The 26,439-nt window shown below is 37.6% G+C and overlaps 1 protein-coding gene across 2 annotated transcripts; it reads right to left on the bottom strand.

Annotated features, from left to right (window-relative positions):
- On the bottom strand, positions 1-26,149 carry LOC132635757 (anaphase-promoting complex subunit 5). Of its 2 annotated transcripts, XR_009580731.1 has the most exons (22): positions 25,829-26,149; positions 24,380-24,539; positions 24,177-24,298; positions 23,696-23,936; positions 22,424-22,601; positions 22,251-22,329; positions 22,080-22,165; positions 18,772-18,901; positions 18,562-18,594; positions 12,757-13,005; positions 11,049-11,126; positions 10,692-10,954; positions 9,157-9,216; positions 8,996-9,063; positions 7,566-7,671; positions 7,347-7,488; positions 6,153-6,251; positions 5,413-5,677; positions 4,565-4,632; positions 1,733-1,922; positions 683-802; positions 1-607 (listed from the first exon to the last, which is right to left on the bottom strand). XR_009580731.1 is itself a non-coding variant. In XM_060352267.1 (21 exons), the coding sequence occupies exons 1-20, from the start codon at positions 25,997-25,999 to the stop codon at positions 1,773-1,775; spliced, it is 2,748 nt and encodes a 915-aa protein (XP_060208250.1). In that variant the 5' UTR covers positions 26,000-26,149; the 3' UTR covers positions 1-802; positions 1,733-1,772. The 2 variants fall into 2 exon arrangements, 1 of the variants encoding a protein (XP_060208250.1); XM_060352267.1 differs by having other exon boundaries at positions 1-802.
- Between the last annotated feature and the right edge of the window lie 290 nt (positions 26,150-26,439).

The raw sequence follows: 26,439 nt of genomic DNA, 5'->3' as shown, positions 1-26,439 counted from the left end.
AATCATACATTTTCTCCCACTCCATAAAATATTTTCAACATATAGAAGATATTTTGAGGTTATCCAATCCACTCCCACAACTGTCCAAGTTCTTCCTGGGGACGTTTCGGTACCTATCTTCACAATTTTGGTCCATTACATTTATACACCAATGGTGTCAAATGATTTTATCAGTTGGTGAGGAGACAAATTTGAAGACCTCAACTAGCAACATGGAGAGTCATAATAACACTCAAGTCTTATGTATTTAATACTACAGAATAATCTGTACCAAAAGAGAAGATTGTATAGTGCTTTTTCTCTCCAAACTTGGACAAACTATAGAAAGATAGATGCACATCATCAGAAAAGTTGGAAATGGTTCTTACTGCAGACAATCTCTGTGGTAGGCTTCGTTAGACCTCTATCACCCAATCAGACATTGTGGACATCTAGTCTGAATCCTCCGATGAACCATTTAGCTTTAGCCTCTTAAAGCAGGGCAAGAAAATCATGGCAATCTTCCAACAAACATACTCAAAATGTTGGTACTCTCACTAGCATACCAGTCATCTAGCATTCATGTTACTCAACCATATCATCTACAAAAAATGTGCCTGTCTGATATCTGAACGGTACACTTGTCAAGAAATTAGAAGAGTTTCTAAAATTTCAGGCAATTGGAAAGCCACATCTATAATACCTTCACTGCCTTTATATCACAATCAATGTCCGCACAGATCTTTGATGACAATGCTTCTAATGGTGCATCAACAGCGAAGCTGTTGTGTGTGCAGCGATAGAAAACGGCTTTGCTAGCTGCCTGTGATAGGAAAAAGAAAACGTAATCAGATAGTTCCTGAGGGCAACCCCAATTGGATTAAGAAACCTCTTTCGCCCTATAAATAGATGGGAACCTCCCAGTTTTAATAGAAAAGGCAGAGAGGATAGCAGGCAAACTCAATCATGCTTAAGGTAGAGCGTATCTGGTAATTCAGAATTACCCATTTAGATCTCTAAGAGCATAAGAAGGTAATATGCTTCTTCTTTTTTGTGTAGAACGAGATAAATGTCCAATAGACAACACAGGTAAGGGTTATTCCCCACAAAAATAAATAAATAAAATTGTTTTTCTTGTACAACGACTGAAAGCACGCCAGATGTTACACCCAACTTCCAGTTATGCTATTGTCTCTCAATTTTCCAGTTGAGCACAGAATATAGAAGATTTCTTTCTCTAGTTTTAATCAGAAGAAATTATTAGCTAATTTTCCTTGTTCTTAAAACGAAGCAATACTCTTCAGAACTGAAGAAAACCGCAAACCCTCAACAACAACAACATACCCAGTTGAATCCCACAATGTGGGGTCTGGGAAGGGTAAAGTGTACGCAGACCTTACACCCACCTTGGAAGGTAGGGAGGCTGTTTCCGAAAGACCCTCGGCTCAAAAGAAAACAAGGAAAACAAGGGAAAAGAGTCAGATACGGACAAGCAAATCAAAACAATGCGAAAATGAGAAATAGCAAGAAAACCGCAAACCCTCATTTAACCTAAATAGTACAAGCTAGAACATTGTAGTCATCTCAACTTAATTTTTCCTTCTGCTAGCACAATTCTTTTCCATTTAATATGATGACTTTCGAATCGTGAATTCCTACTTGCAGTAAGAGTTTTAGTTTCAAATTTATGCAGTTACGAAATTATCCTAATGATAAGTAGTTGCAGCCTGCAAGAAGACGAATAATCACTCACCGAAGGCATATTTATGTTAAATACTGGTTTCTTAGCAACATTATTGAAGACGATCTTCAATATCAGATCTTTCAAGAGCAGTGATGTGTTTCCTAAATGAACTAGCTGCTTCTTCTCTGTGGTCCAGCTGCCCCAGCTTGTCATATACAATGGCCATCAAGTAAAAAGCTTCTGCAGCCAATTTATGATACTGCATATGAAAAAGTCATTGTCATGTCAGAATGTATCTTCTACACAAGTGGGAATTAGATTCATTGTGGAGATAGTTCTGTTCCTATATTATGGTAGTCAATCAAACTTATGTATGCGAAGAACTGGATTCTTCAAGCAGCAAAGTAGGCTGAGAACTGATTCTTCAACCATGATTTTCAATTATGACCTGACCCATAGTCCTTAAAAAAGGAATTAAAGAAATGAATGGACCGACCTCACCTATTTGAATCCTAAAGAAGGTTCAGTTGAGCTGATCATGTGCCAATTTCAAATTCTTTTCCCTCATTGCTCAAAAAATCAAGTCAGCGCTCAGATGAATAGGTACAAAAGATACATGAAACATGCTCAAAAACCATTGATACCTAATCTCTTTCTTTATTGATTGTTAGGTTAGGCTGCTCATATTCAAATATGATAGTAGAAAAGTCAAGGAACTCCGATTGTTTAATCTGATGAGAATCAACAGTATATAAATCCAGAATATAGCCAAAAAGATGTACCCAAATGATGTATTAGCTCATGTAGACTGGCAATACCTATTATTAAGATAAATAACTTAGAACCTAGCACGCCATTAAAACTGGAAACAATCACGTGTTTAGCAATTTCGTAGCACTCGCCCACTTCAGCCGCCTATTTTAATTCTTTTTATATTTTATAATGGTATAAATTGAAATGAAACAGGCATTAGCCACTTATTTTAATTCTTTTTTAGTTTTTAATGGTATAAATTATAATGAAACAGGCATTAGCCCCCTATTTTAATTCTACGTATTACATCTTCATTTATCATGCCATTCTCCTGAAAAACCAACCTAGATACTTGAAATGTATACATTTAGGCAGATGGGAAGAAATCACCTAGTGTTTTTTTGCTTCTGCTTGAATTCGAACCCGAGACCTCATGCTTCTCCTTCTACTTCATTAACCACCAGGCCACACCTTTGGGTGCCATTTAATTCACCTTTGTGGAAGACAAGATGCGAGAAGCGAGATTGAGATGGTTTGGGCATGTGAAGAGGAGAGACACAGATGCCCCAGTGCGGAGGTGTGAGAGGTTGGCCATGGATGGTTTCAGACGAGGTAGGGGTAGGCCGAAGAAGTATTGGGGAGAGGTAATTAGACACGACATGGCGCAATTACAGCTTACCGAGGACATGACCTTAGATAGGAGGGTTTGGAGGACCCAAATTAGGGTAGAAGGCTAGTAGATAGTCTCGTTATCCGTTCTTATTAGTAGTCGCATTATTGCAATATAATTTCTTGTGCTCCGATTTCTGCTATTATCTGTTATTTCCTGTGCTTTGGTTATCTTGTGTCATCTGCTCCGATTTCTGCTATTATCTGTTATTTCCTGTGCTCTGATTATCCTGTGTTATCTGTGTCGCTTGCATTATTTCATTTCCATATCGCTTTAAATCTCTTATCCGAATCTCTTAACCTTATCTGACTTCTTTTTATGCTTTTATTGAGCCGAGGGTCTTTCGGAAACAGCCGTCCTACCTTGGTAGGAGTCAGGTCTGCGTACACTCTACCCTCCCCAGACCCCACGATGTGGGATTTCACTGGGTTGTTGTTGTTGTTGTTGTTGAATCCTAATCTCAGAGAATTGTTACTTTTCACAGTCACTCCTTTGTTTTCTTTCCACTAACCTCACATAATTGGTAACTACTCCCTCCGGATCAAAAAAAGAGTCCACTTAGCCATTTGCACACCCCTTGAGAAACTACTCACTCCAAGAAAAAAAAATATATGTAAATTGACTAAACTACCCCTAATTAAATAGAAGATTTGATCATATAGCACTTAATAGAGGCAAATCTGGAAAGATAAGGTTAATTGTTTCTTGATTTAATAAGTGAACACTTTTTTTGACCCAAGAAAAAAATGATAAGTGGACACTTTTTTTGATCCGGAGGGAGTATTGTTTAGAGAATTGTGCCTTCATTTTCTTCTTTACATTCTCTTTCTAATTTTCCTTCACATCATCCAATTGAAAATTTTAGATAGCTACGTCTTTACTTTTCTCATGTATATTCTACCTTTAACCTATGCTGCTCCAACTCTTCAATAATGTCGACCTGTGCATGTCGGATCATCCAGAAGTAGTGCATTTTTAAGGATCTGACATGGGTGCGGCAGCCTTTTTAGAGAGTCCAAGCAATATAGCTTTTAACATATTGTAATTTGGTATAGCAAGTTTGTATCTATTTGTCCATATGCCTGAATGCAGACACCCCCAGTCTAACACACAAGCACACGCAGACACACACACACATACTTTTTCTTAGAGTTAAGGTCTTTTTAAACGGTAAAGAGGAAGAAAATTGAATGAGAAAAGGGGAACTGGATGCCATGAATTACAACTTCTGTTTTTTCAAATTATTTCACTGAGCTATAGATGTATATCATTCCCCACAAAGGAATCCAATATACTTCTTTTAGCACATTGATACACTAAAGAATTTCGAATTATTTGGATTTGTTTCTTTTCCCTTAATTTTTCTTTTCTTCACAGGAAAATGTCTTCATATGGAACTTAGAAACAAAACTGAAGTTCTTTAATTATTGTGTAAATGTCACTACTTTGAATACTAAATTGTTCCCGTATTGACTAACCTCTAGAAGTTCCAGGTCTTCGGAAGCCTGCCTTAACGGTTCAAGTACCATCTCTGGTTCTTCAGATACTGAGAACAATAAGGTATCATTAAGTACAGGTTAAGAGCTCAAGAATATAAGAAAACAGCACCAACAAGAAAATCCCGTAGCAAGTTAGCTGTCAATTTTTAAATGATTAGCATGTCTCTGTGTGTGTGCATTAATTGAAGGTAGAGTCTCAAATGAGGTACATGGTAAATCATATCCAAAGAGCGACAAATTAATCATCAAAGAATCTCAAGGTCAAAGGATGTATAAACCCATAGGAAGTGGGAATGGAGCAGCAGCTTGATTGGAAAAGTAAATGGCAAGTTGTGGCTGGATATGAGAGGTTCTCCTGGTCCATTCTGATTCATAAAAATCTTAGGCGTCCACAAGAGCTATAATTGCTACAGAAGAAGTCTCACTCTAAAAGTTACCCAAATTTCTCTTAATCTTTTGGTTCTAACTTATGATGGGACAAGAAGAGGTTGCTCAGGTAGTAAGCACCCTCCAGCTCCAACACAAAGGTAGTGGGTGAGCAAAAAAGGGGGGAGCTCCTGGGGGAAGGGGATTAAAAAAATAAAAATAAAACCCTTATGATGGGTCGTTCAAATCCAGACAAGGGTATCCAATCCTTAAAAAATGAAGTTTGTAAAAAATTAAGGTGTTTGCATCATTTGGGGACATGGAGAAGGATTATATCTGAGGTTGAGAACACAGGATGTAGTTATAACTCAAAAACATAATATGATTATACACACACTACTGCAAAGTCCTGTTTAACTAAGTATAGCAATCAGTTGAGCATTGAAATTCTGATAAGGCACCTGAAAAACTCGAGTCAGCAAGATAGCATTTTGCTTCGGTGATAAAGGCCCGAGCTCGAAGCTCCAAACCACCATGACCAAGAAGTACAGGAAATGCTCCATGCATGAGATCCAAAGCTCTTTTTGCATGACTTGATCCAAGTGAGAGCCAAAGCTCCGCAAGCGTCAGTGTAGCAGATGCTTTGAGAAGGTCTAAGTTGAAAGATTTACAAAAGGAAAGGCTTGCCAATGCGTACGGAATACCTAAAACAGCATTTCCTGATCTCTGGAATAGAGGAAGAAAGTTCTATTACATCTTGATCATGTCAGGGAAAGGAAGAAGTGTGGGCCTTAGTAAGTTCAAGTGTAACAATCCGCTGGTGAAGATGCATAAATTGAAAAAGAAGTTTCATTTCTTCTGACAAGGTGATACCTTGGACTCCCTCCGGATCAAAAAGAGTGTCCACTTAGCCTTTTTTTGGTGGGTCAAAAAGAGTGTCCACTTATCAAATCAAGAAAGAATTAACCTTGTTTTTCCAGATTTGCCCTGTTAAGTGTTATGTGATCAAATCCCAATACCTATTTAATGAAGGGCGTTTTAGTCAAATTACCTATTATTTTCTAGGAGTTAGTATTTTCTTAAGGGGTGTGCAAATGGCTAAGTGGACACTCTTTTTGATCCGGAGGGAGTATAAGAAAGTACTTGCGAACAAAAATATTGATTCAACTCTCACTAATCCAATGTAACAGTAAATCACTACCTTGTGTATCTCTGCAAGTAAAAGAAGAACAGTGGCATTCTCGACTTGTAAACTGAATTTGTAGCACATACAGAAGAGAGAGTGTGCAACAGCTGCTGCCTAGGCACATGAATAAGACGGGAAATTAGAGCAACTAATTACCTACACCTAAGGAAATCAGAAGATAATGATAAATACTTTCGCAGCACACCACAATATCAAGTTACTAGATGTAAGAGAAACAAAATACTCTCAGAACTTGGGGTAAAGGGATTCAGACTGGACTTGTCTATATAAACAAATTTGATATTCAAATATCTTAAGGTAACAAGTAGCAACTCATTCAGAATAGTCCCACAGAATGAACATTAATTACCACGTTGGCTGCAAATCCAGAGAGTAGAATGGATGTGGTTATAATCCTTCCCATCACAGGCACAAGCAAACCTGCAAGCGAACTACTCATACTCGGAAAGCATGCTTAATTGGGTGCTTCTTATCCCCAAAGTCAATAAATAGAAGAATGAGGAGGGATTTCGCTAAGGTAGGGCATTTCCCATCTTATAGGAACTTCTACACCAAAAACAATACACTGAATCAAGCAAGATCAAATATTACTCCACTTAAGACCAAGACCAGACTTACTGGTCCAGCCACTTTGAACTAGACCATGGCCTCGTGGTTTTCACAAGAAAAACTGCTCACGCAGAAAACCATGCCAATTTTCAAGAAAATGACCTACTGGCGTAAAGCATAAAGGCAATGAACTAAAGAAAATATATGATCATCAGCACGACCATATTAGGATTTGCTTAGACCAACAACCAAAGCCTTAAAAGTTTAGATAGATAAATAACAAAACCTAAATCATTTCCTGACCAAAGAGCAAACATACAGTGAACTCAGGTGTCCAATTTTCTAAAACAGGTGTATTTCAAGCATCATCAGTTTAGGATGTAATTGATCATATTCCTTTTCATTATTTATTTACCTTCTTTTGGGAGCAAGCGGGAACATTCTCCAATTGATTAAATATGATAGTACATCAGCAAGAAAATCCAATCAATTGCATTATTGTATCATACCCTTTTGTTCAAAGTTCAAAAAATAGAAATAGAACAATCAAAAACGTTAGCAGGTCATGTAGAAATCAGAACATCATCTCCAATATCTGAGTCACCTAGAAAGAGGTCTAATTTAAGGAAAACAGGTTACCTGGCTAAATTGGTTTGCTGCAATCAGTATTCGAGCATGGCGGAGGCTAGCTTCAACCTTTATCTCTATGTCTACACCAGTTACTGAAGAGGCTAAAACACCAAGCTCATCACACAACTGTTGTGCTAATTTTAAATTTCCCCTGAACAGCAACCAACATCCAATTAGACAAGGAAAAAGAAGTTTAAAACCAAGTAAATATTAGAGATGTCGCCTTACGTATGTAAAGCATGATCATGGAGCAATTGTAGTTTTACAAGCTGAATTTGTGACTTTGAAAGAGATAAAAACTTCTCCTCTGCAAGTTCCAGAGCAGCAAAAGCTTCTGAAGGTACATACATAAGCAGCCATTATTGAGTATAAGTAAGAAAAACAAAATTAAAATATAAACTGTATAAATTCATTTTTCCTCTTGGCTTTCCTTTTATTTTCCGAGGTATGTAGGAGAAAAAAAGATAAGTATTTTTAACAGTAGAAAAGAAAGAGACAGATCTGGCTTTCCAACTCTTGCATATGTATCAACGAAGTCTGAGGCATTATATACAGTTTTGGGCACAGTACACTAAAGCCCAGCTTAAGACTGAAACAATTACGGATCCCTTCCAGGCCATGAGATTGATCAGAATTTACCTGAGAACACTTTGGACATAATTCAGTAGCTACAAGAAAAAGCTAATTAGTTCTGAAATCTTTCCTGCACTACTGCCACAAATGCTTATTGTACATGATCTACATGAGGTTTGTCTAGTATTTACCTAGGAACAATTTGGCCACAATCCATTACCTATCACAATCATAATTCTACTCGACCTATTGTAAGTTCTATCCTTCTTCTGACCAAATTACACATAAATTTTATCCGCCTCTGGGGAAAAGGAAAAAGAAAAAGCCAATCACTGCCTGTTTCTGTCAAAACGCCATTTTTTACATGAGCGGACCTGTATGTCATATGGCTGTCTTCAGTTTTAGCAAATTCTATGGTAAATTTGAAATATCTGGGAGGGAATAGGCTGAAGTTCCGACAATTTTTACCATGTCTCCTTCAATGATTTTAAGCAATTTTCACCGCACGAGCTAACTTTTGAGGTCGAGTTAGGCCCAAGGTCCATTTTCTTAATATGGTATCATATTCAAATCCATCCCTACTCTTGGTTGGGCTCCTATATTATGTTGTTCATGCTCCACATGTCTAGTTCTGATCATGCAGGGGGAAGAGTGTGCTAGAGTGTCCCAAATAGGTTGAGGGAATAGGTTGTTGTCTTCTCATATGACCTTGGGCAATCCTCACCTAGTGAGCTAACATTTAGAGTTTTGTTGGGCCTAAGGTCCATTTTCTTCGTAGGTACTTTAGGGCTACAGAAAAATTGCAGAGATAAAAGATAGTACCAATACCAAATGGCAATTATGTGTAAAAGCAAGCATTACCTAAAGAGGCGTGGGTTTACCTTATGGGTGTAATAAAAAAATTATATACATCCACTGAATAAACAAAAAGAATCAAGTAAACAATGCATCAGCAAATAGCTGAAGTATAGTACCGCTCCATGACAATTATTTATGTATCCTAATGCGATGAGCCTACAAATGCATGTAAGCATAGCTATGCCAATTCAAGAATACTTAAGAAGTATTCAGATATTTGTGCAAACCTTTGTATCCCTTAAATACTGCTAGATGCTGGATAAGTTTGCCATGTGCTAACGCCACATCATCCAAACTGCAAGCAGAAAAGGAAGGAAATTTCTGTCAGATGAACATGAAGGCACGATTTCAGACAGCTCAACTACTTAAGAATTCATACAAGTATTACCTGGATGAGTCAGCAAAGCATGTTGCATAAAGAAGTGCATTCATTCGAGCAAGAGGTGCACTAAATTAGCACACACAAGGAGAAGATAAAATCAGTAAAGATATTTGAATTAGAATTGAGTTCATGTAATAAGTAGGCCAGTTAAAGTAAAGGATGTTATGAGAAATACAAGGATTAGAAAAAGCATGTAGTCCAGATGTTAAAGTAGTATGTCTTACCAAGCTATTTAATGCTATACTAAGAAGTCCTACAATGCTTAACAAGTAAATAAAGAGTAGCTTCATTCCAATATATAAGAACAAAGGAAATATTCAAATATGTGTCATCTATCGTGGCACTAAACTTATGAGTCATATTATGAAACTTTGGGGAAGAGTGATGGACCACAGACATTTTTCGATCAAAATAAGGCATAGACATATAGATACTACAACATACAGAGAACCAGTTTAGATTTATGCCTAGTAGATCTGCAGCAGAGGTTATAGTCTTGCTATGAAGATTGATGAATATTTAACACCAAAGAAAGAAAGATTTAATTGTTGTGTTCATTGACCTTGAGAAAGCGTATGATCCAAGAAAAGCCCCCTAGTGGGTTTTGGAGAATAAAAAAGGGGTGTTGGAAAATAAACAAGTTCATATTAAACATTAAATGCCATAAAGGATATGTACGAGAGAGCTTCCCCTTTGTGTGAAACTGTGGTGAGTTCCCCATGATCATGGATCTACACCAAGGATTGACTTTGAGCCTATACTTGTTTACCCTAATTATGCTATTTACAGACAATGTTGTGTTATTTGACGGAACTAGTGAAAGTTCCAACCAAAAGTTTGAATTATGGGGAAGTACTCCAGAGAATAATAGGTCATTTGGTTTGAATGAAAGAAAAATTGATCTGAATAAAAATTGTGTTACTTATACAACATTTGGTTTCTGGCTTAAAATCTTGTGGAACTAATCTCAGTATAACCAATACAACATTTTCTCCAATCAGAAGGGTACCAAGTGCCACGTTCGTACTTAAATTTTTGAAATTATTTAATAGGCAAATCCCTTACTTTTGAACCACCTAAAGGGCAGCCCGGTGCACAAAGCATCCCGTGTTAGCAGGGTCCGGGGAAGGGCCGCGCCACAAGGGGTGTGATGTAGACAGCCTAAAATGCTTGAACTATTGAGGTTTAAGGCCTTAATACCTGTCCAGTCAAGGTGAAAACCCTTGAATTCAAAACAAGGGAGTAGTACTTATTATTTTGCATTTGAAAGTAGACACTTAGGTATCTTTCTAATTAAGCAGCAACGCAGATTTGTTGCTCTTCCTTAATAACCCTTCCCTGAACATTTATCACAAGTAGTGGCATAGTTTGACTAACCATGCAGTTAGAAAATTTTAACATTGGTAGTGGTCACCCAGGCAGAATATTTTCATGCTTCTGAAACGGCACTTTATCGAAAATTGCACAAGGAACGTATCTCACATAGAAAACAGAGGGGTACTGTATGCAGAACAAGAATGAGAACCAAGACACCACATCACCTGCCATATACCTCCCAGGCAGTAGCACGGAACAAATATGAAGAGCCTAAAAGTTGCAGCACAGATCCAGGGATAGAACATGGCTGCCCACAGAACTGGAACGCATCGGTATTACTCCTACAATCATTCTCCTGGGAAAAGATAACAGAACCTTTTGGCTTCTTTAAATTCTTAATCCATTGAGTACAGAAAGCCCCATCCGAGATCATTAGTGAAGCCTCATCAGCATATTCATTAATCAGATGAGAACTCAACCTCAGTTCCTGCAAGAATGAATACAATCAGGACAAAGAAATGGACAACTCAAAATATACTTTATACTTCAAAGATTAAGCAAACATCTAGGATGAATATAACCTTGCAGACATTGCTTGGGCATGTTGCAAGTTTCATGGAAGCCTTTGGACCAAATGAAAGCAAAGGTCGTTGCACTTGCTGCACATTAAATGTCATAAGTTCAGTTTCATTATAAAACACATATTAAGACATCAACCATATAAAAAGAGCGAAAAGCCCTCTAAGAATACAATGTTCAGCAGCGACTCCCCATGATCAGAGGAATTAACATTCCTACTGTTAGTGTTAACAAGAAAGTATGGAGAAAATATTCTGGCGCTATATTGCAAATATCCCAGGTGAAACTGTAAAGCATTTACAGCTGAGCAAAGGAATCATATATGTGCAGAACACAGTAAGCGGACTTCTAAAATTGTAGCAGATGACAATTAAGCTCATATCTAGCCAGGTCTTCAAATGGAAAGTGAAGTAGTGACACTTAACCTGCTTCAAAAGCATTTCAGAGAATCACTTAATTCTAAGAAAGCAGGAAATGGATTAGAAAGATTATTTCAATTAAACACTCTCGCTTTATTTGTATAAAATTGAAAGGTATCTTTGATTTGTGGCATCACAGAAACTCTATTATCAGGTCAACATTTGTTCCTCGTATTAAGCCAGTTTTTACTCATGTGAGTTCAATGTAATCTCCTGGATAATTCTGTTCATTGATATTGTGTGAAGGCAAATTTCGTGTTTGGAATGAAGTAAAGTGCAAGAATATGCTGAGAAATGAACACATCCGTAAGGACCAGAACATGACAACTTTAGCTCTTTGAAGAAGATAATTTCCTAAAAATTAAGCATGAGCCATGCATAAGTTCGATCACTCACACACCCTAAATGTGAAACAGGGGCAACATGACCCTGGCAATTTGGATTCCACTTAGTTTAGAGATTTGAACTTTTCTTCAAACAAACACGAAATGAATTGTAGTATTTTTCTTTTATAACTTTTCTTCAAACAGACACGAAATGAATTGTAGTTTTTTTTTCTTTTATAACAACAAATCCACTAATTCCAGCTCCAAAACTCAGTGGATAATGGGCATGGCCCTACACTGTTCTCCACTTAAATAACAAACCGGGTTCACTAGATGGGATTCGAACTTGTGACGCGCACCTATCATATATACCACATTGTATTAGGTCTACTCTTGAACCAAAGCCTGATGTGTCTCACATTTTAGATATCTCAGATAGGAGAAATAAATCGGATGATGAAAGTTAAAAGTATCCATAGTCTGATTACTTTTTAGAAGGCATAGTCTGATTATTTTTGAGAAGGCATAGTCTGAATATATGAAGTAAGAGATGCTAATATTATTGCATATTAGAACTATTAAGTTCATGAATTAAACCTGACACTGGCTATTCTAGGCACTCTCCAAATCTCAAAAGTTCACCATCCCTCCCATTGGATTATCCAGTATCCTATAGAAAAATATCTACGTTACAATTTAAATTTAATAATGAGCACCCAAAAGCAACAAATTCAATTGAGTAATTCGTGCTACATATTCAAAGACACAAACATGAGTAACACCATGCAACATGAATAAGCGAGAATGGGTTCCGCTTCTCTTTCTTACTGCCTTTACATTTCACCTTTATATAAACACACTGTACTCGTGCAAATGGACTTTTCCCGTGGTGTATGCTATGACTGAAATCACCTTAGGTTATTAGGTCACTGTAATGAATAACAAGAGAGTATTAAAGTACTTACAGTGAGGTCAAATTTAGCCATGGCAAGATGATTAGATGCAACCAGCCGTTTCAGCTTTAGACTTTCTGCTCGCTTTAAGGATCTTCTCAAGAGAACATATAAGAGTTGTTGAGTGGATAATGAAGTTCCTATACTGGTAACTGGTGAATAGGATGAACCGATAAGTCCCCTCATGTTTGAGACTCCAAATTCAGACAACAACTTGCAAATTGCTGCTAACGTGTAAGCAAGACAACTGTCATTATTTTGCTGCACATGTGGAGAGGAGAAATATTAGATCTCCTAGTAAGAAATGTACATAAATTAAATAAAGAGGCAACTCCACAAAGGAAAGTTATTAAAGGCACATCAGGCCTGTTGATGTCTTGAAACAAACTGATATCTGGGAGGACCGAATATCCATATTTCTTGCTCTCTCCACGAGAAGTAAAAATCTTTCTACCAGAGTTTTGATCAGTACAGTGAAAGACAAGCCAAAATCATTGAGGACATAGACACTTCAACTGAGTTTTTATTTGTACCTTTTCATCAGTGGGTTTCACATTTTTAGCAATTAAACAGTTCAGGATGAGTAGCTGATAGTGAAGAGAGATTTCCATTTTCTGGGCAGCTCCTTGGCCACTTACAGTTAATGCATCGGTCACAAGGGTTCTACTGTAACAGAGATGGATGCTATTTTGGAGATTTGTAATATCAGGATCTTTTCAAGTCTTTCTATTCAGAGATTGCACTTTTTGGAAGTCAGCTAAACATGTAATGCAATTTGTTAAAATTTATTAAAGCTCCCCTCCAGATGGAGTCTTCTTTTGATTTAGATGATTGTTTAAACAACAGTTGAAGTTGGAAAAATGCAACAGCTAAAAGTTACTTTGCGACATTTAAGAAAATAGAAGTGAAAAGTTGTAACGGAAAAGTGTAAAAAGATATGATCCATGTAACTTTTGTTACAATATGGGATGTGATAGGAAATTTCTAGGAGACTGAAATCATTTGCAGATAGACCAGAAGAAAGAAACAGATGCAGTATCTTTTATGTATAGTATATTTCTTATTTTGATTTTTTTATTTTAAAAAGCATAACACGCTAATTTCCCAGGTATCCAATCATGAAATGCTTGATACACTTTTATAAATATAATATTCTAAGCACTCTCAGTTCATTTGATAATTCTAACCATTTAAAAAATTCAAATTCAAATTCAAACAATGACAATTTGTGTTTCCCATCACACTAACTTAAAAAAAAAAGAGCAGCCCGGTGCACTAAGCTCCCGCTATGCGCGGGGTCCGGGGAAGGGCCGGACCACAAGGGTCTATTGTACGCAGTCTTACCTTGCATTTCTACAAGAGGTTGTTTCCACGGCTCGAACCCGTGACCTCCTGGTCACATGGCAGCAGCTTTACCAGTTACGCCAAGACTCCCCTTCCCCATCACACTAACTTATCAACTAATAATAATACACCCTCCGTTTCAATTTGCTGGTCTTACTTTCCTTTTTAGTCCGCTTCGAAAAGAATGTCTCTTCCTTTTTTGGCAACTCTTTAATTCCAACTTTTCACGTGGCATGTTTAAGCCCACAAGATTAAGGGGCATTTTGGTACACTCTACATATCTTTAATTTAAGACCACATGATTGAAAAGTCTTAATTTCTTTCCTAAACTCCATGCCAAGTAAAAACAAACAACAACAACATACCCGGTGTGATCCCACAAGTGGGGTCTGGAGAGGGTAGGATGTACGCAAACCTTACCTCTGCCTTTGTGGGGCAGAAAGGTTGTTTTTGGAAGACCCTCGGCTCAAGAAAGGAAAAGAGAAAGAAAGAAGAGAAAAGAAAGTGGAAGGAACAAAAAGTACTTTGAAGCAGATATAAAAAGTATAGTAGTAAAATAGCAAGATACACCACAAATGTTCAACTGATGTTAATGCACATCAAAGAGTAAGAACTACGTGAGTACTAAATACAACAACATCCCCAGTGTAAACCCACGAGTAGGGAGGATAAGATGTACGCAGACCTTACCTCAACCTTTATAGGGTAGAGAGCCTGTTTCCGATAGACCCTCGACTCAAAAGAAACAAAATCAATGCAGGAGGCAAAACAAATGCAGCAACAAATCGTAATACACATCGAAGCATAAAAAACTACGCAATAACTGGATTCCACTACCAACTAACCTTCTACCCTAATCTTCGACCTCCATACCTTCCTATCTAAGGTCATGTCCTCAATCAGCTGAAGTTGTGTCATGTCTTGTCTAATTACCTCTCCCCAATTCTTCTTTGGCCTATCCTTACCTCTCCTAACTCCTGCTACTGCTAACCTCTCGCACCTCCTTACTAGCGCATCCTCACCTCTCCTCCTCACATGACCGAACTATCTCAGCCCCGCTTCCCTCATCTTGTCCGCCACTGATGTCACTCCCACCTTGTCCTGTATAACTTCATTCTTAATCATATCTCTCCGGGTATGCCCACACATCCATCTGAGCATCCTCATCTCCGCTACCTTCATCTTCTGAACGTGAATGTTCTTCACTGGCCAACACTCCACCCCATAACTTCAAAACTAGACAACTAAATTGAAACGGATGGAGTAATAATTTGTTCTACTACTACTAATACAATAATAAGTCAAATTACATTTTTAAAATGCCATAGTCATTCATACTACATTGAACAAAATGAGAAGGAAGAAGTATTATGCTTGAATTTTCGATGATAGTTGAGTGGCTGAAAAAAGGTTAATTTAATATGGATCCAGCCACTAAGAGCTTCTTCCTCCTATAAAACACAAATAACTGACTATATTTCTCTCCTAAAATGACAGACATAGCAGGGCAAAAGAGGGAGGTCAATCAACCAAACCGTCAATATTGGAGGTTTGGAGACAGACCGTGGAGTCTAAAGGGTTCAGGTTAAGTAGGACCAAAACAGACTACTTGGAGTGCAAGTTCACTAACATCACGCATGAGGCTGGCGTGGAAGTGAGGTTTGGTGCTCAGGTCATTCAAAAGAAAGGAAGTTTCAAGTATTGGGTATTCTACCTACTACTTATTTGGGTCGACCTTTGGGTGCTTCTAACAAATACCTAGCAGTGTGGAATCCGTGATCGAAAGAGTAAAGAAATGGCTAGTGGAATGGCAAAAAAGGTATTTGTCGAAAGGGGGAAGGAAGTGTTGATCAAAAGCACATTGTCCAGCATTCCTACGCATTTCATGTCCCTTTTGCAAGCTCCCGACGAAGTGTATGAAAGTTTGGAAACACTTTAGCGTAACTTTTTATGGGACACAACGGAATGCATAAGGAAACATCATCTTGCAAATTGGGAAGTTGTCACTTCTCCAAAGGAATGGGGAGGACTTGGTGTGAAAGATCTCCAAGTGCAACAAAGCTCTGTTAGGAAGTGGATATGGAGATTTAGGGTGCAGGAGAATGCTTTTTGGAGGAGGGTGGTAGCGGATAAGTATGGAATTATGGAATTATGGAAGGGAAATGGAGAACTAAAAACATTACAACTCCGTTTGGGTGAGGTTTGTGGAGGCGTGGGATGAGTTTTGGGGACATATTTCCTTTAAGGTTAGCGATGGAAGCAGGATCAGTTTTTAGGCATATAAGTGGTGTGGGGAGAACGTGTTGAGAGGAGTTTCCCTAACATATATCGGGTATCTAGCCAAAGAAAGATGACAATCCAACAAATCTGTGGGTTTCATGAAAGGATTATTCACTGGACTTAAGATTTAGAAGGAAACTACAAGATTGGGAGATCGAAATATATCACACTCTTATTGAGTTTTTGTATGGACTTGCCTCTCCTAATATTCCTTCAGACGTGTGGAGATGGCGGGAGAGTGGAGATGGTTTATTTTCTGTTGTTTCTTTTTACAAGAGGTTACTAGTGAGAGAGGATTGCACTTTCCCCCATGACTATCTAGATCCATGGAGCACCAAGCAAGGTGTGTTACTTTGTATGGTTGGCAGCTAGAAGTGCTATTTTAACAGCGGAAAATCTGAGGAAGAGGAGGATTACTTGTGTCAGTTGGTGCTTTATGTGTAAGAGTGCAGGCAAAAATGTTGATCACTTTCTACTGCATTGCAAGGTGGCTAGTCGTTTGTGGGGAATGGCTCTCAATTTGTTTAGAATGCAAAAGGTGATGCCGGGCATAGTGAAGGAGGTTTTGCATAGTCGGAATCAGAGAAGAGGGAAGAGAAAATCAAGGGAATGGAATGTCGTCCCTTTAACAATTATGTAAGTCATTGGAAAGAGAGAAAATAGGAGGGCATTTGACGGGGTGGAGCAAGATCTTTTAAAGTTGCGAGTAGTGTTTCATCTCTACTTTTCTTTTGGTGTACTTATGAGGTCCCTATTTGTATAGAGGATTTGGTCATTTGTTGAGAATCATATTTTGGTGTAGATTCACTCCTTTTGGTATACGGCTTGTCTACTAAGGATTTCCCCATTTGTTAACAAAAATATTTACCTTATAAAAGAATGGAGAGATTGACGAGAATGTTACACATCGTATTGGTGTAGGGTGGATGAAATGGAGGCTCGCATCCGGAGTCTTGTATGATAAGAATGTGCCACCAAAATTTAAAGGTAAGTTCTACAGAGTGGTGGTTAGAACTACTATGTTGTATAGGGCAAAGTGCTGGCCAGTCAAAAACTCTCACGTGTAGAAGATGAAAATTACAGAAATGAGAATGTTGTGATGGATGTGTGGGCGGAGAGATAAGATTAGATATGAAGATATCCGGGACAAAGGTGGGAGTGGCCTCCGTAGAGGATAAGATGCGGGAAGCGAGGCTCAGATGGTTTAGGTATGTGCAGAGGAGATGCGCGGATGCTCCAGTGCGGGGGTGTGAGAGGTTGGCTATGGACGATTTCAGGAGAGACAGAGGTAGGCCGAAGAAGTATTGGGGAGAGGTGATTAGACATGATATAGCACACGTCCAGCTTACGAGGACATGACCTTAGATAGGAGGTTATGAAGGACACGGATTAGCGTAAAAGGTTAGTAGGTTCCTACTTATCCTTTCATACTAGTAGTCGTAGTATTATGCTGGTAGTTTCATGTCCTTCGATTTCTGCTACAATCTGATGAATCTTGTACTTCGATTATCATATTATTTGGTGGTAGCTACGGCTCCTTGTTTTCAGATAGCTTTATCATGCTTTTTATAGTATTTTGCCATGACTTTTTATACTGCTTTGAACTGTTTGTCCTTGTGCCAAGGTCTACCAGAAACAGCCTCTCTACCTCCCAAGGTAGGGGTAAGGTCTGCGTACACTCTACCCTTCCCCAGTCCCCACTTTGTGGGATTTCATTAGGTATGTTGTCCACTACAAGTGATTAATAAAGTAAGTTTTTAACATGTTATCAACACTAGATGTATCATTACAGAGAAATCGTTTTCAATTACTAATATTTACTACTACTATTATTTATATATCATTAACTTATTTTTCATTTTTATTTTTCCTGGTATGAAGACGACATGAGTTGAACTTGAATAAGAAAACATGGACAATAAGGGCAGCCGACTCCAATTTGTTTGGGACAGAGGCATAGTTATTATAGTTGGTTGTATCATTGCAGATGCGTATGTTGATTGCCATTAGGATCACGTGATTTTAATCTTGGTTGCCTTTCATCCGAAAGATACTCACAAGACACACTTGTATTGATGCAAGTCTTACAAAGAATATGCTATGCCACTTTAGTGCACAAAAGAATGAAATATAAAATGATGTAAGAGAAAAGGGAAGCCATAGTCGAAAGAAAGGGAAGGAACAAAACACCACCTGTTGAGACACGCGGACTGCTTCTGTCAACACCTGAAATGTAAAGCAAATAATTGTTATGTCGAAATGCAACACCAAAGATCCTAAGACCATTCCTATGCCCATCCTCACCTTCACCACACGAATAATGGGGGGATGACCTACATCAAAATCAATAAAGTAGCATAACCATGGACAATGAAGGTAGGAAATGACATTCGATATGCCTACCTCCAAAGCTTGCTTTGGGTGCCCAAAATGAAAATGCATCATCCCCAAGCATAATAAAGCAATTTCATATCTCCCAAAGCTATTGCAGCCTGTTGAAGAAGATACGAAATCACATCCTTCTGTCCCTGCACTTTGGTAAAAATATTCCTCAGATCTATTTGCAAGGTGTTAGAATATCACGTAAATACGTTATCCAAAGCTATGGTTTCCCTAAAGGGATAGCTCCAGACGAATTCTCGATCATCAAAAAAAATTCACATAAATATGTGTCTAAATTTATACATGTCTAAATTAATTGTACTTAAATAAGGATAATATTATAGAATAGTCTATTGGATACTGTAGGATATTCTATATTCAATTATGGAATATTTATTTACCTTAATGGCATGGACACTGATTACCTAACATCTTGTATGTAGCCTAAGACTCCTATATAAGGAGTGCCTCTTGTAAATTATGTTAAAATCAAGTTAATGAGAAGTCTTTCTTCTTTTCATATGGTATTAAAGCATCTGTGATCTTGGCAAAGACTCAAAGTATACCGCCCGCCCGGCCATTGTTTATTTTTTCCTTCTTCATTTCGATGTTCCGCACGGTCCGCTCTTCGACAATCGGTGTCACACTGTCACTACTCTCCGAATGACCATTCAAGCGTTGCTCCTCTCTCCGACGGCAGTTGAGGTACCACTCCTCTCTTTAGGATCGTTCAGGGCGATTATTCTGGTGCAATGAATCATCCTAGCAACTGACAATTTTATTTTCGACGCGATTAGTGCCCTTCTCTAAACGTTGAATTGTTATCATTGTTTTGAGATTCAAGTTACGCTGATAGTGTCTTAAAAATTTACAGCACCATGTCTCTGTTTGGTGATTGAGAATAGAGACCTCTTTGTGAAGGGGGATTCAATGCTTACTCTCAAAATCTTGGTTTACACAATCTTGCAAGAAGCACTTTCTTTTATCATTCACTTACCGATGACTCCACAGGGGAAAGAATTCTAGCACTTCTTTTTTGTGATTGTGCACTATTCTAACGAGATTTCAGCTTCAAATTTCTATTGACTCCAAATAAGTAAACTCAAGTTAGTATTCCTACTTTAAGTTTGAGGGGGTCTGTTAAAATAACAGGTCTAGATTCATTCTACTTGTATAAGGAAAAAATTTATAAAATATTTCATAGGATACTGTTACCATTTTCAAAAAAAAAAAATCATAGGATATTCTTATTTGATTATGGAATATTTACTTACCATATTAGCATAGAGATTGATTACCTACCATACTGTATGTAACCTAAGACTCCTAAATTAGGAGCACCTCTTTTTTTTTTATAATCGTGATGTCCGGGCCACCTTGCGCGCACCTCGACTAATTCCACGGGATACCTGCCACCTCCCACCAACAATAGTTACCAGGTAATTCTGTCCACCTAGGCTTAGAACATATGGGAAGAAATCACCTAGCTGAGAATTGAACCTGAGACCTCACGGTGCTCAACCCACTTCATTGACCACTAGGCCATACCCTTGGGTGCTAAATTAGGAGCACCTCTTGTAAAGTGGTAAAAGACATCAATCAAATCAATGAGAAGTTTTAATTAATTTCACACTAGTAATAATGATTTTTGAGCCGATAGTCTATCAAAAACGGTCTCTCTACCTCTAAAGGTAGGGGTAAGGTCTGTGTGCATCCTACCCTCCCCAAACCCCACTTGTGAGATTACACTGGGTATTTGGGTATGTTGTTGTTGTAATAATGATTGGAGCGCTTACACCACACCATACCTCCCCCTCTTCTAGTTCTCTCACTCTATTCCATTTATTTTACTTACAAATATACCATTTCAAGCACAATTTGAAAACCTACCTCTTAAATTAGCATTGCTTCTATTAAGTACCATATCGGTAGGTAGGAGGCAAATATTCTACTTATATGGCCTTGGGCAATCATCACCTTTTGAGCTAGCTTTTGGGGTTGAGTAAGGCCCAAGATCTATTTCTGTATCATGGTAACAGAGTCGGGCCCAATCAAGTATTGATTTACCCAATGTTGGACACCTACCATATATTGTCCATGCTACAGATGTCTGAGTCCTGGGCGTGAAGAGAGCGTTAAGTCCCACATCGATGGTTGGGAGGCAAAATTTGACTCCTTATATGGTATGGTCTTTAGGCAACCTCATCTCTTGAGCTAGCTTTTGCGGTTGAGTTAGGCCCAAGGTCTATTTCTTTATCAGCTTAAGTAAGCTATGGGAGAAATTCTTAATTTTCAATAAATGGGCACAACAAAACCTATAAAAGGCTTTGAGAATTTTATGCATTGTTGTGTTATACCTTAAAATATCTCTGTCAATATACCGTCTTAAACATAATTGTACTTGATTTTTCACCCCTTGTTCTAGTAATTGCTTTTACAAAAAACTTATTGAACCTAGGAATCAACCATTTAAATGAGCACAGGAATCGACCGTTTCACCAGAAGATATAACTAAATCATCAACACCCCAAGGCCTATTTAGTCCATGTTCATAAGCATGATAAGATCATCATAAGCAATAAGATTCTCAAGTAGAAATTAGCTTGTTTCGCCAAAGTCTAATCATTGAGGAAGCTCGTAGAATTGCAAGGGTAAGCTCAGGCAGTGGCTAACCTAAGTTCATTGATGGAGGTTCAATTAAATCCCCTTCATTGGGAAATTTTGTTGAGCTAATTGGATAGAAACATTTTTGTACAAATTAATTTTTATTCTCGTTGATATAAGGGAAGTTTTAATGTAGTGGTAATAGGGATTCAAAAATTGTTCTAGATCACAAGTTTGAATCCAAAATGTGGCATTTTTTTATAACGATGGTGTCGGGGCCAGCTTGCACGCACCTCGACTAACTCCACGAGATACCTCCCACCAGCAACATGTAACAGGTAACTTTCTCCACCAAGGTTAGCATAGATGGGAAGAAATCACCTAGTGTTTTTTCTCTGCTGGGATTTGAACCTGAGATCTCATAGTTCCCAACCCACTTCATTGACCACTAGGCCACATCCTTGGGTGTTAAATTTGGCATTTTTTTTGGTTCCACACACTAAGCCCAAGGACACATTATGGTAGCCTAGAATGCTTAGACAGCATATCTTCTTGAAACCAAATGTCTAGTTTTCTGGCTGATTGCTGGTATCTTTGAGTAAACAAGCACTGGGAACTATTATACTACACCGAGCATCATGCAAAGATTCTGCGGGTATTTATTAATGCAAACATGAAGGAAGTTTGAAATGTAAGAGACAACATGATAGATGATATAAGTATACCTGTAATCAAAATATCGGTGAATATTTTCTAGAGCGGTATGATAGTCCTGATGATAAAGGCTATTCAAGTAATGCAAGAAGTGAACCTTCAATACACAAAAAATTACTTTAGAGACAGATAACAAAAAATCAACTCAAAGCCCCAAAACACCTCACTCCATAGAATCTTACACGATGTAGTTCAGGAGCTAATTTAAGAAGATCCTTCAATACAGACTCAAAAGCATTCAGAGGGAAGGAGCTTCCCTGCCTGAAAAAGAAATAAATTATTCAAGTAAGTGATTCACAAGTGTCTCTGACAAACATGATGTGCTGAATAGTAGTATCGATAAAACTCCAGTCACCTTTCAAGTGTATCAGCTTGCTCCAATAGATAACCTTGTATTTGCCAGTTTGTACGTAAGAAAGCCCCAGATGGAGAATCAACAGAATCCGATGCATCACAAGAAGAAGATGTGCATGCGCTAACTTCTCTAGGCTTATTGATTTTTCTAACTTGTGGCCCGGGAGAAAAATCACGATCTGCAAGCCATGAGTAACTAACATTAGGCACTTAAAAAGCATATGTATCTCTTGTCTGGGCTTATTCATTTCTAAAATCATTTAGTAAGCAAGAACCAAAGACAGTTAAAAGATGAACATGATACTCGGATTACTTAACAGATATCAACACATCTTATCTTAGGCAGGTAAATAAGACTATTACAGCAATCAGTAAGGGTCGGTAATAGCTTCGACAGCTTCTGTTGATTTTAATTTTTGGAATTCCCTTAATATTCTGTACTGCATGAGAGTGAAATGTCTGTAGATCCTTTATACTTCTATTTTACAGGCTTCAAAACAAGTTTTTTATCTACACAGTCATCATATAAGGGCAGGTAAACAAGGCTGCTACAGTTATTAGCAAGGGTCTGTAATAGCTGCAGCAGCTTTTTCATGTTATTTTTGGGAATTGTCTTAATAATTTGTGCGGCATAAGTGTGAAATTCCCATAGATTTATTCCTTCGATTGACCAGTCTCCAAATAAGTTACTCATATACACAGCAGAAGGAGCAAACTACAAGACCTGAAGAAGCTCTGTATCCAACTGGATCTGGAGTTCATACAATATCAACTAAACTCAACATGACTATATCATCTGTAATAATACTTATCAAAAAATATCATCTGAAATTAGAATACTGGTTGTGCTCGCTGTTCACACAGTAAATCTGAACTGTGCTCTAAATTGTTTGACTACCTATATGATGTACTTAAACCTTATTCTTGTTGGAATGAGTAAAAGAAATGGTTATCCTTGCAAAAAAATTGTTTGACTACCTATATGATGTACTTAAACCTTATTCTTGTTGGAATGAGTAAAAGGAATGCTTATCCTTGCAAAAAATAGCGACAAAATGTTTTTGAAAGGAGAATAACTCTACTCTTTCTCTACTTTCTTTTAACCCACACCCTTTCTCATGGAGTGATAGTAGCAGAATTCTCAACTGAACTATTGAATGCAAACTTTGCAACATACAGGAATCATGCAAACCTTGCAACATACAGGAATCAATCTTTCCCAAAGCATATGAATATGGTTTTACGTTTAAGGAAATCTACCAAAGAAAAATACCTTCAATTGCTCTAACTAGAGCTTTAGGTGCATGATTGTGGAAAGAAAGTCTTTCAACAACCACATTTCTTGATTCAATTTCTTTGTTGACTTTCTCGACAACAAAATTCTCCAAATCCATGTTCTCATAGTGCCTTGGTGCTTCAGTATCGCTATCAGAATCGTTGAAATGTGATAACTCATAAGTAGAGAGAGACTCTTTGCAATATGTTGCTATATTTGTCAAAAGATGACAGACAGCCTACTCACAGAAAAACAATCCGGAGATACATGTTATTAACTTTTAAAATGAATGGAATTACTCTATGCATGATCCAAGCAAAAATAAGAAACATATAGCAAGTCAATTTGGAAAAGTAGAACCAAACATCAAACTGTTCAATAAATGGCAATGAGTGCACAACAAAACTGTGTTTCATTGGTGCCCTTGTCTTGACAGAGCCAAGTCTTTCTGACAAGATAATGAATAGTTTGATAGTACCTCAAATGACAAAAGATTAAACGCAAGTAAGCAACGACGAACAAAGACTCCAAGATTGCTGCTAGGATCCAAAATGATTTGATCGTCATCCATGACATTTGAATCAGAACCCCCAAGTATGCCTACTCATAATAACAACATAAAACTGGGTAAATAAAATGTTAAGCAGGTTACAAACTTAGAGCAACAATGAATTCAATTACCTCGCAAGTCATTGAAAAAGTTAAACAAATCATCTGGTGACGCTAGTGATGATAATTTGCGAGCTAAATGGTCGCTTAACCAATGATTCAATACACCTCCAATTTCCTTAAGTTGTGCAATAAGTTCATCCAGCTTTGGCTCAAAAATATCCTCAGACGACTGTTCCAGGAAAAGAAGGCAAATTTGCTTTGTTCAAACAGCATTCTCTACACTGTAGTTGGAGATTTAGACCCCAACCATTTTACCCACAAAACCATTGATATATAATCATAAAACACATTCTCCAAACCAGGAAAAAATGACCAGTAAAATTCAAATCAGCATAATCCATATCAAACACCACAGTAAAAGTTCCAGGTAAGAAAACTAAGCTCAAATCAGAAATTTTAACCCTATCAACATAAACCCAGTTCTAACATGGTATACAGTAGAATTCTGAATCTTCTGATGTCAATGGTACAACAAGCGCAGCACATAGCACAGACCTTGAGGAGCTGTTCCGTGTGCTTCCTTTATCTGATTAAATAACTAGCTCGGACTAAATCGGTTTCACTAACCATAATCAGTGCTTAATTATCACAACAAAGAATCACTTTTTCACAAAAGGTTACTGTATTACTTTTAAACACTTGTTCAACAATTAATTACTTAAATAAGCAAGATATATATCTAAAGTGATTAAATCACTATGCTTCATTTATGTGTCTTACTCTTTTTAAGTGTGTCTTTCGGGCCGAGGATCTATCGGAAACAGCCTCTCTACCCCACAAAGGTAGGGGTAAGGTCTGCCTACACCCCAGCCCCCACTTGTGGGACTATATTAGGTGTGTTGTTGTTGTTGTTGATTAAATCACTATATTGTATCAAAACAGTTTCATTACGGATACTCACTTATTCAACCAAATACCCTCATTTCTCTCATTATTTTTATTTGGTCCGAAAACTCTTTTTACAATATTTAACCAGCATCAAACTTTTACTGAATCAGTTTCAGAGTCAAAATCAGTGCTTACTGTTCAACCCAAAAAAAAAAAAAGTTTCAGCATTAAAATGAAACTGCATAATTTCCAATTGACTATTTAATAATCACTGAAAGCAAAACTGAATAAATCACTATATTTATATCAAAACAGTTTTCATTCTGCATTAGTGTTCTACCCAGAAAAAAAGTAAGTAAAATAACACTTATCAGCACAAAATAGAAACTGAATAATTTGTAATCGACAACCTAATATATTATCGAAATGATTAAATCACTATTATTGAATCAAAACACTTAAATTCTGAAGACCGACTTTTCCAACCAAATACCCTCATTTTGCTCATTAATTTTGTTCGGGCCGAAACAAGAATTAACCAGCCTCAAAAGGCAGTTATCAGCAGTAAAATTGAAACGGAATAGTAATTTCTAGTGAAAGAGTAAAAATGCAGAATATGAAAAGTGGTACCTTAGTGAGAGATAGTAAGAAGGAGGAGAGAAGATTGTGTTGAGAGAGGGAAGAGAAAGGGAAAGGAAGTGAGGTTTGAGAAGGAGGAGCGTAGACTTGAATGAGAATGCAGATGGAGAGTTTGTGTGGTGTAATGGTGAATGCCTTCGATAACCCTCCCATTGCGCCCATGGACTGACTGACTGACTGACTGCAACTGAGCGCCCGCACCGATGTATTCCGATGGAGCCAAGTTTTCTAATTTTGAGTTTCAAGTTTGAACTTTTTCGTGCTTCTCGGACAAAATGTGTACTAATAAGCTAGGGGGAGTAGTAATTTTTTGAAAAAGAAGAAACATGTTATGCCATTAATAATGACGTCCAGGGTGTTTTTGGTCATACCAAACACATCCTAAATTTCACTATTTCAAAACAAAACATGCTTAATGCGTATTTGTTGACCTAAGATGCTTAATGCGTATTTGTTGACCTAAGAGCGTGTGTGGTTTGATGATTGACAAAGTAAATGAACACGGATAGTAAACCATTTGTAGAAACAATTGGTTGAGATAAAGCAAATGGACTAGACACGGAAAATGATGGGACAAGGCTACTGAGCAAGAGTGAAAGAAC

This window comes from Lycium barbarum, chromosome 4 (genome assembly GCF_019175385.1).
Source record: "Lycium barbarum isolate Lr01 chromosome 4, ASM1917538v2, whole genome shotgun sequence".
NCBI classification, from domain to species: Eukaryota; Viridiplantae; Streptophyta; class Magnoliopsida; order Solanales; family Solanaceae; genus Lycium; species Lycium barbarum.
This window is presented reverse-complemented; position numbering and strand designations above follow the sequence as displayed.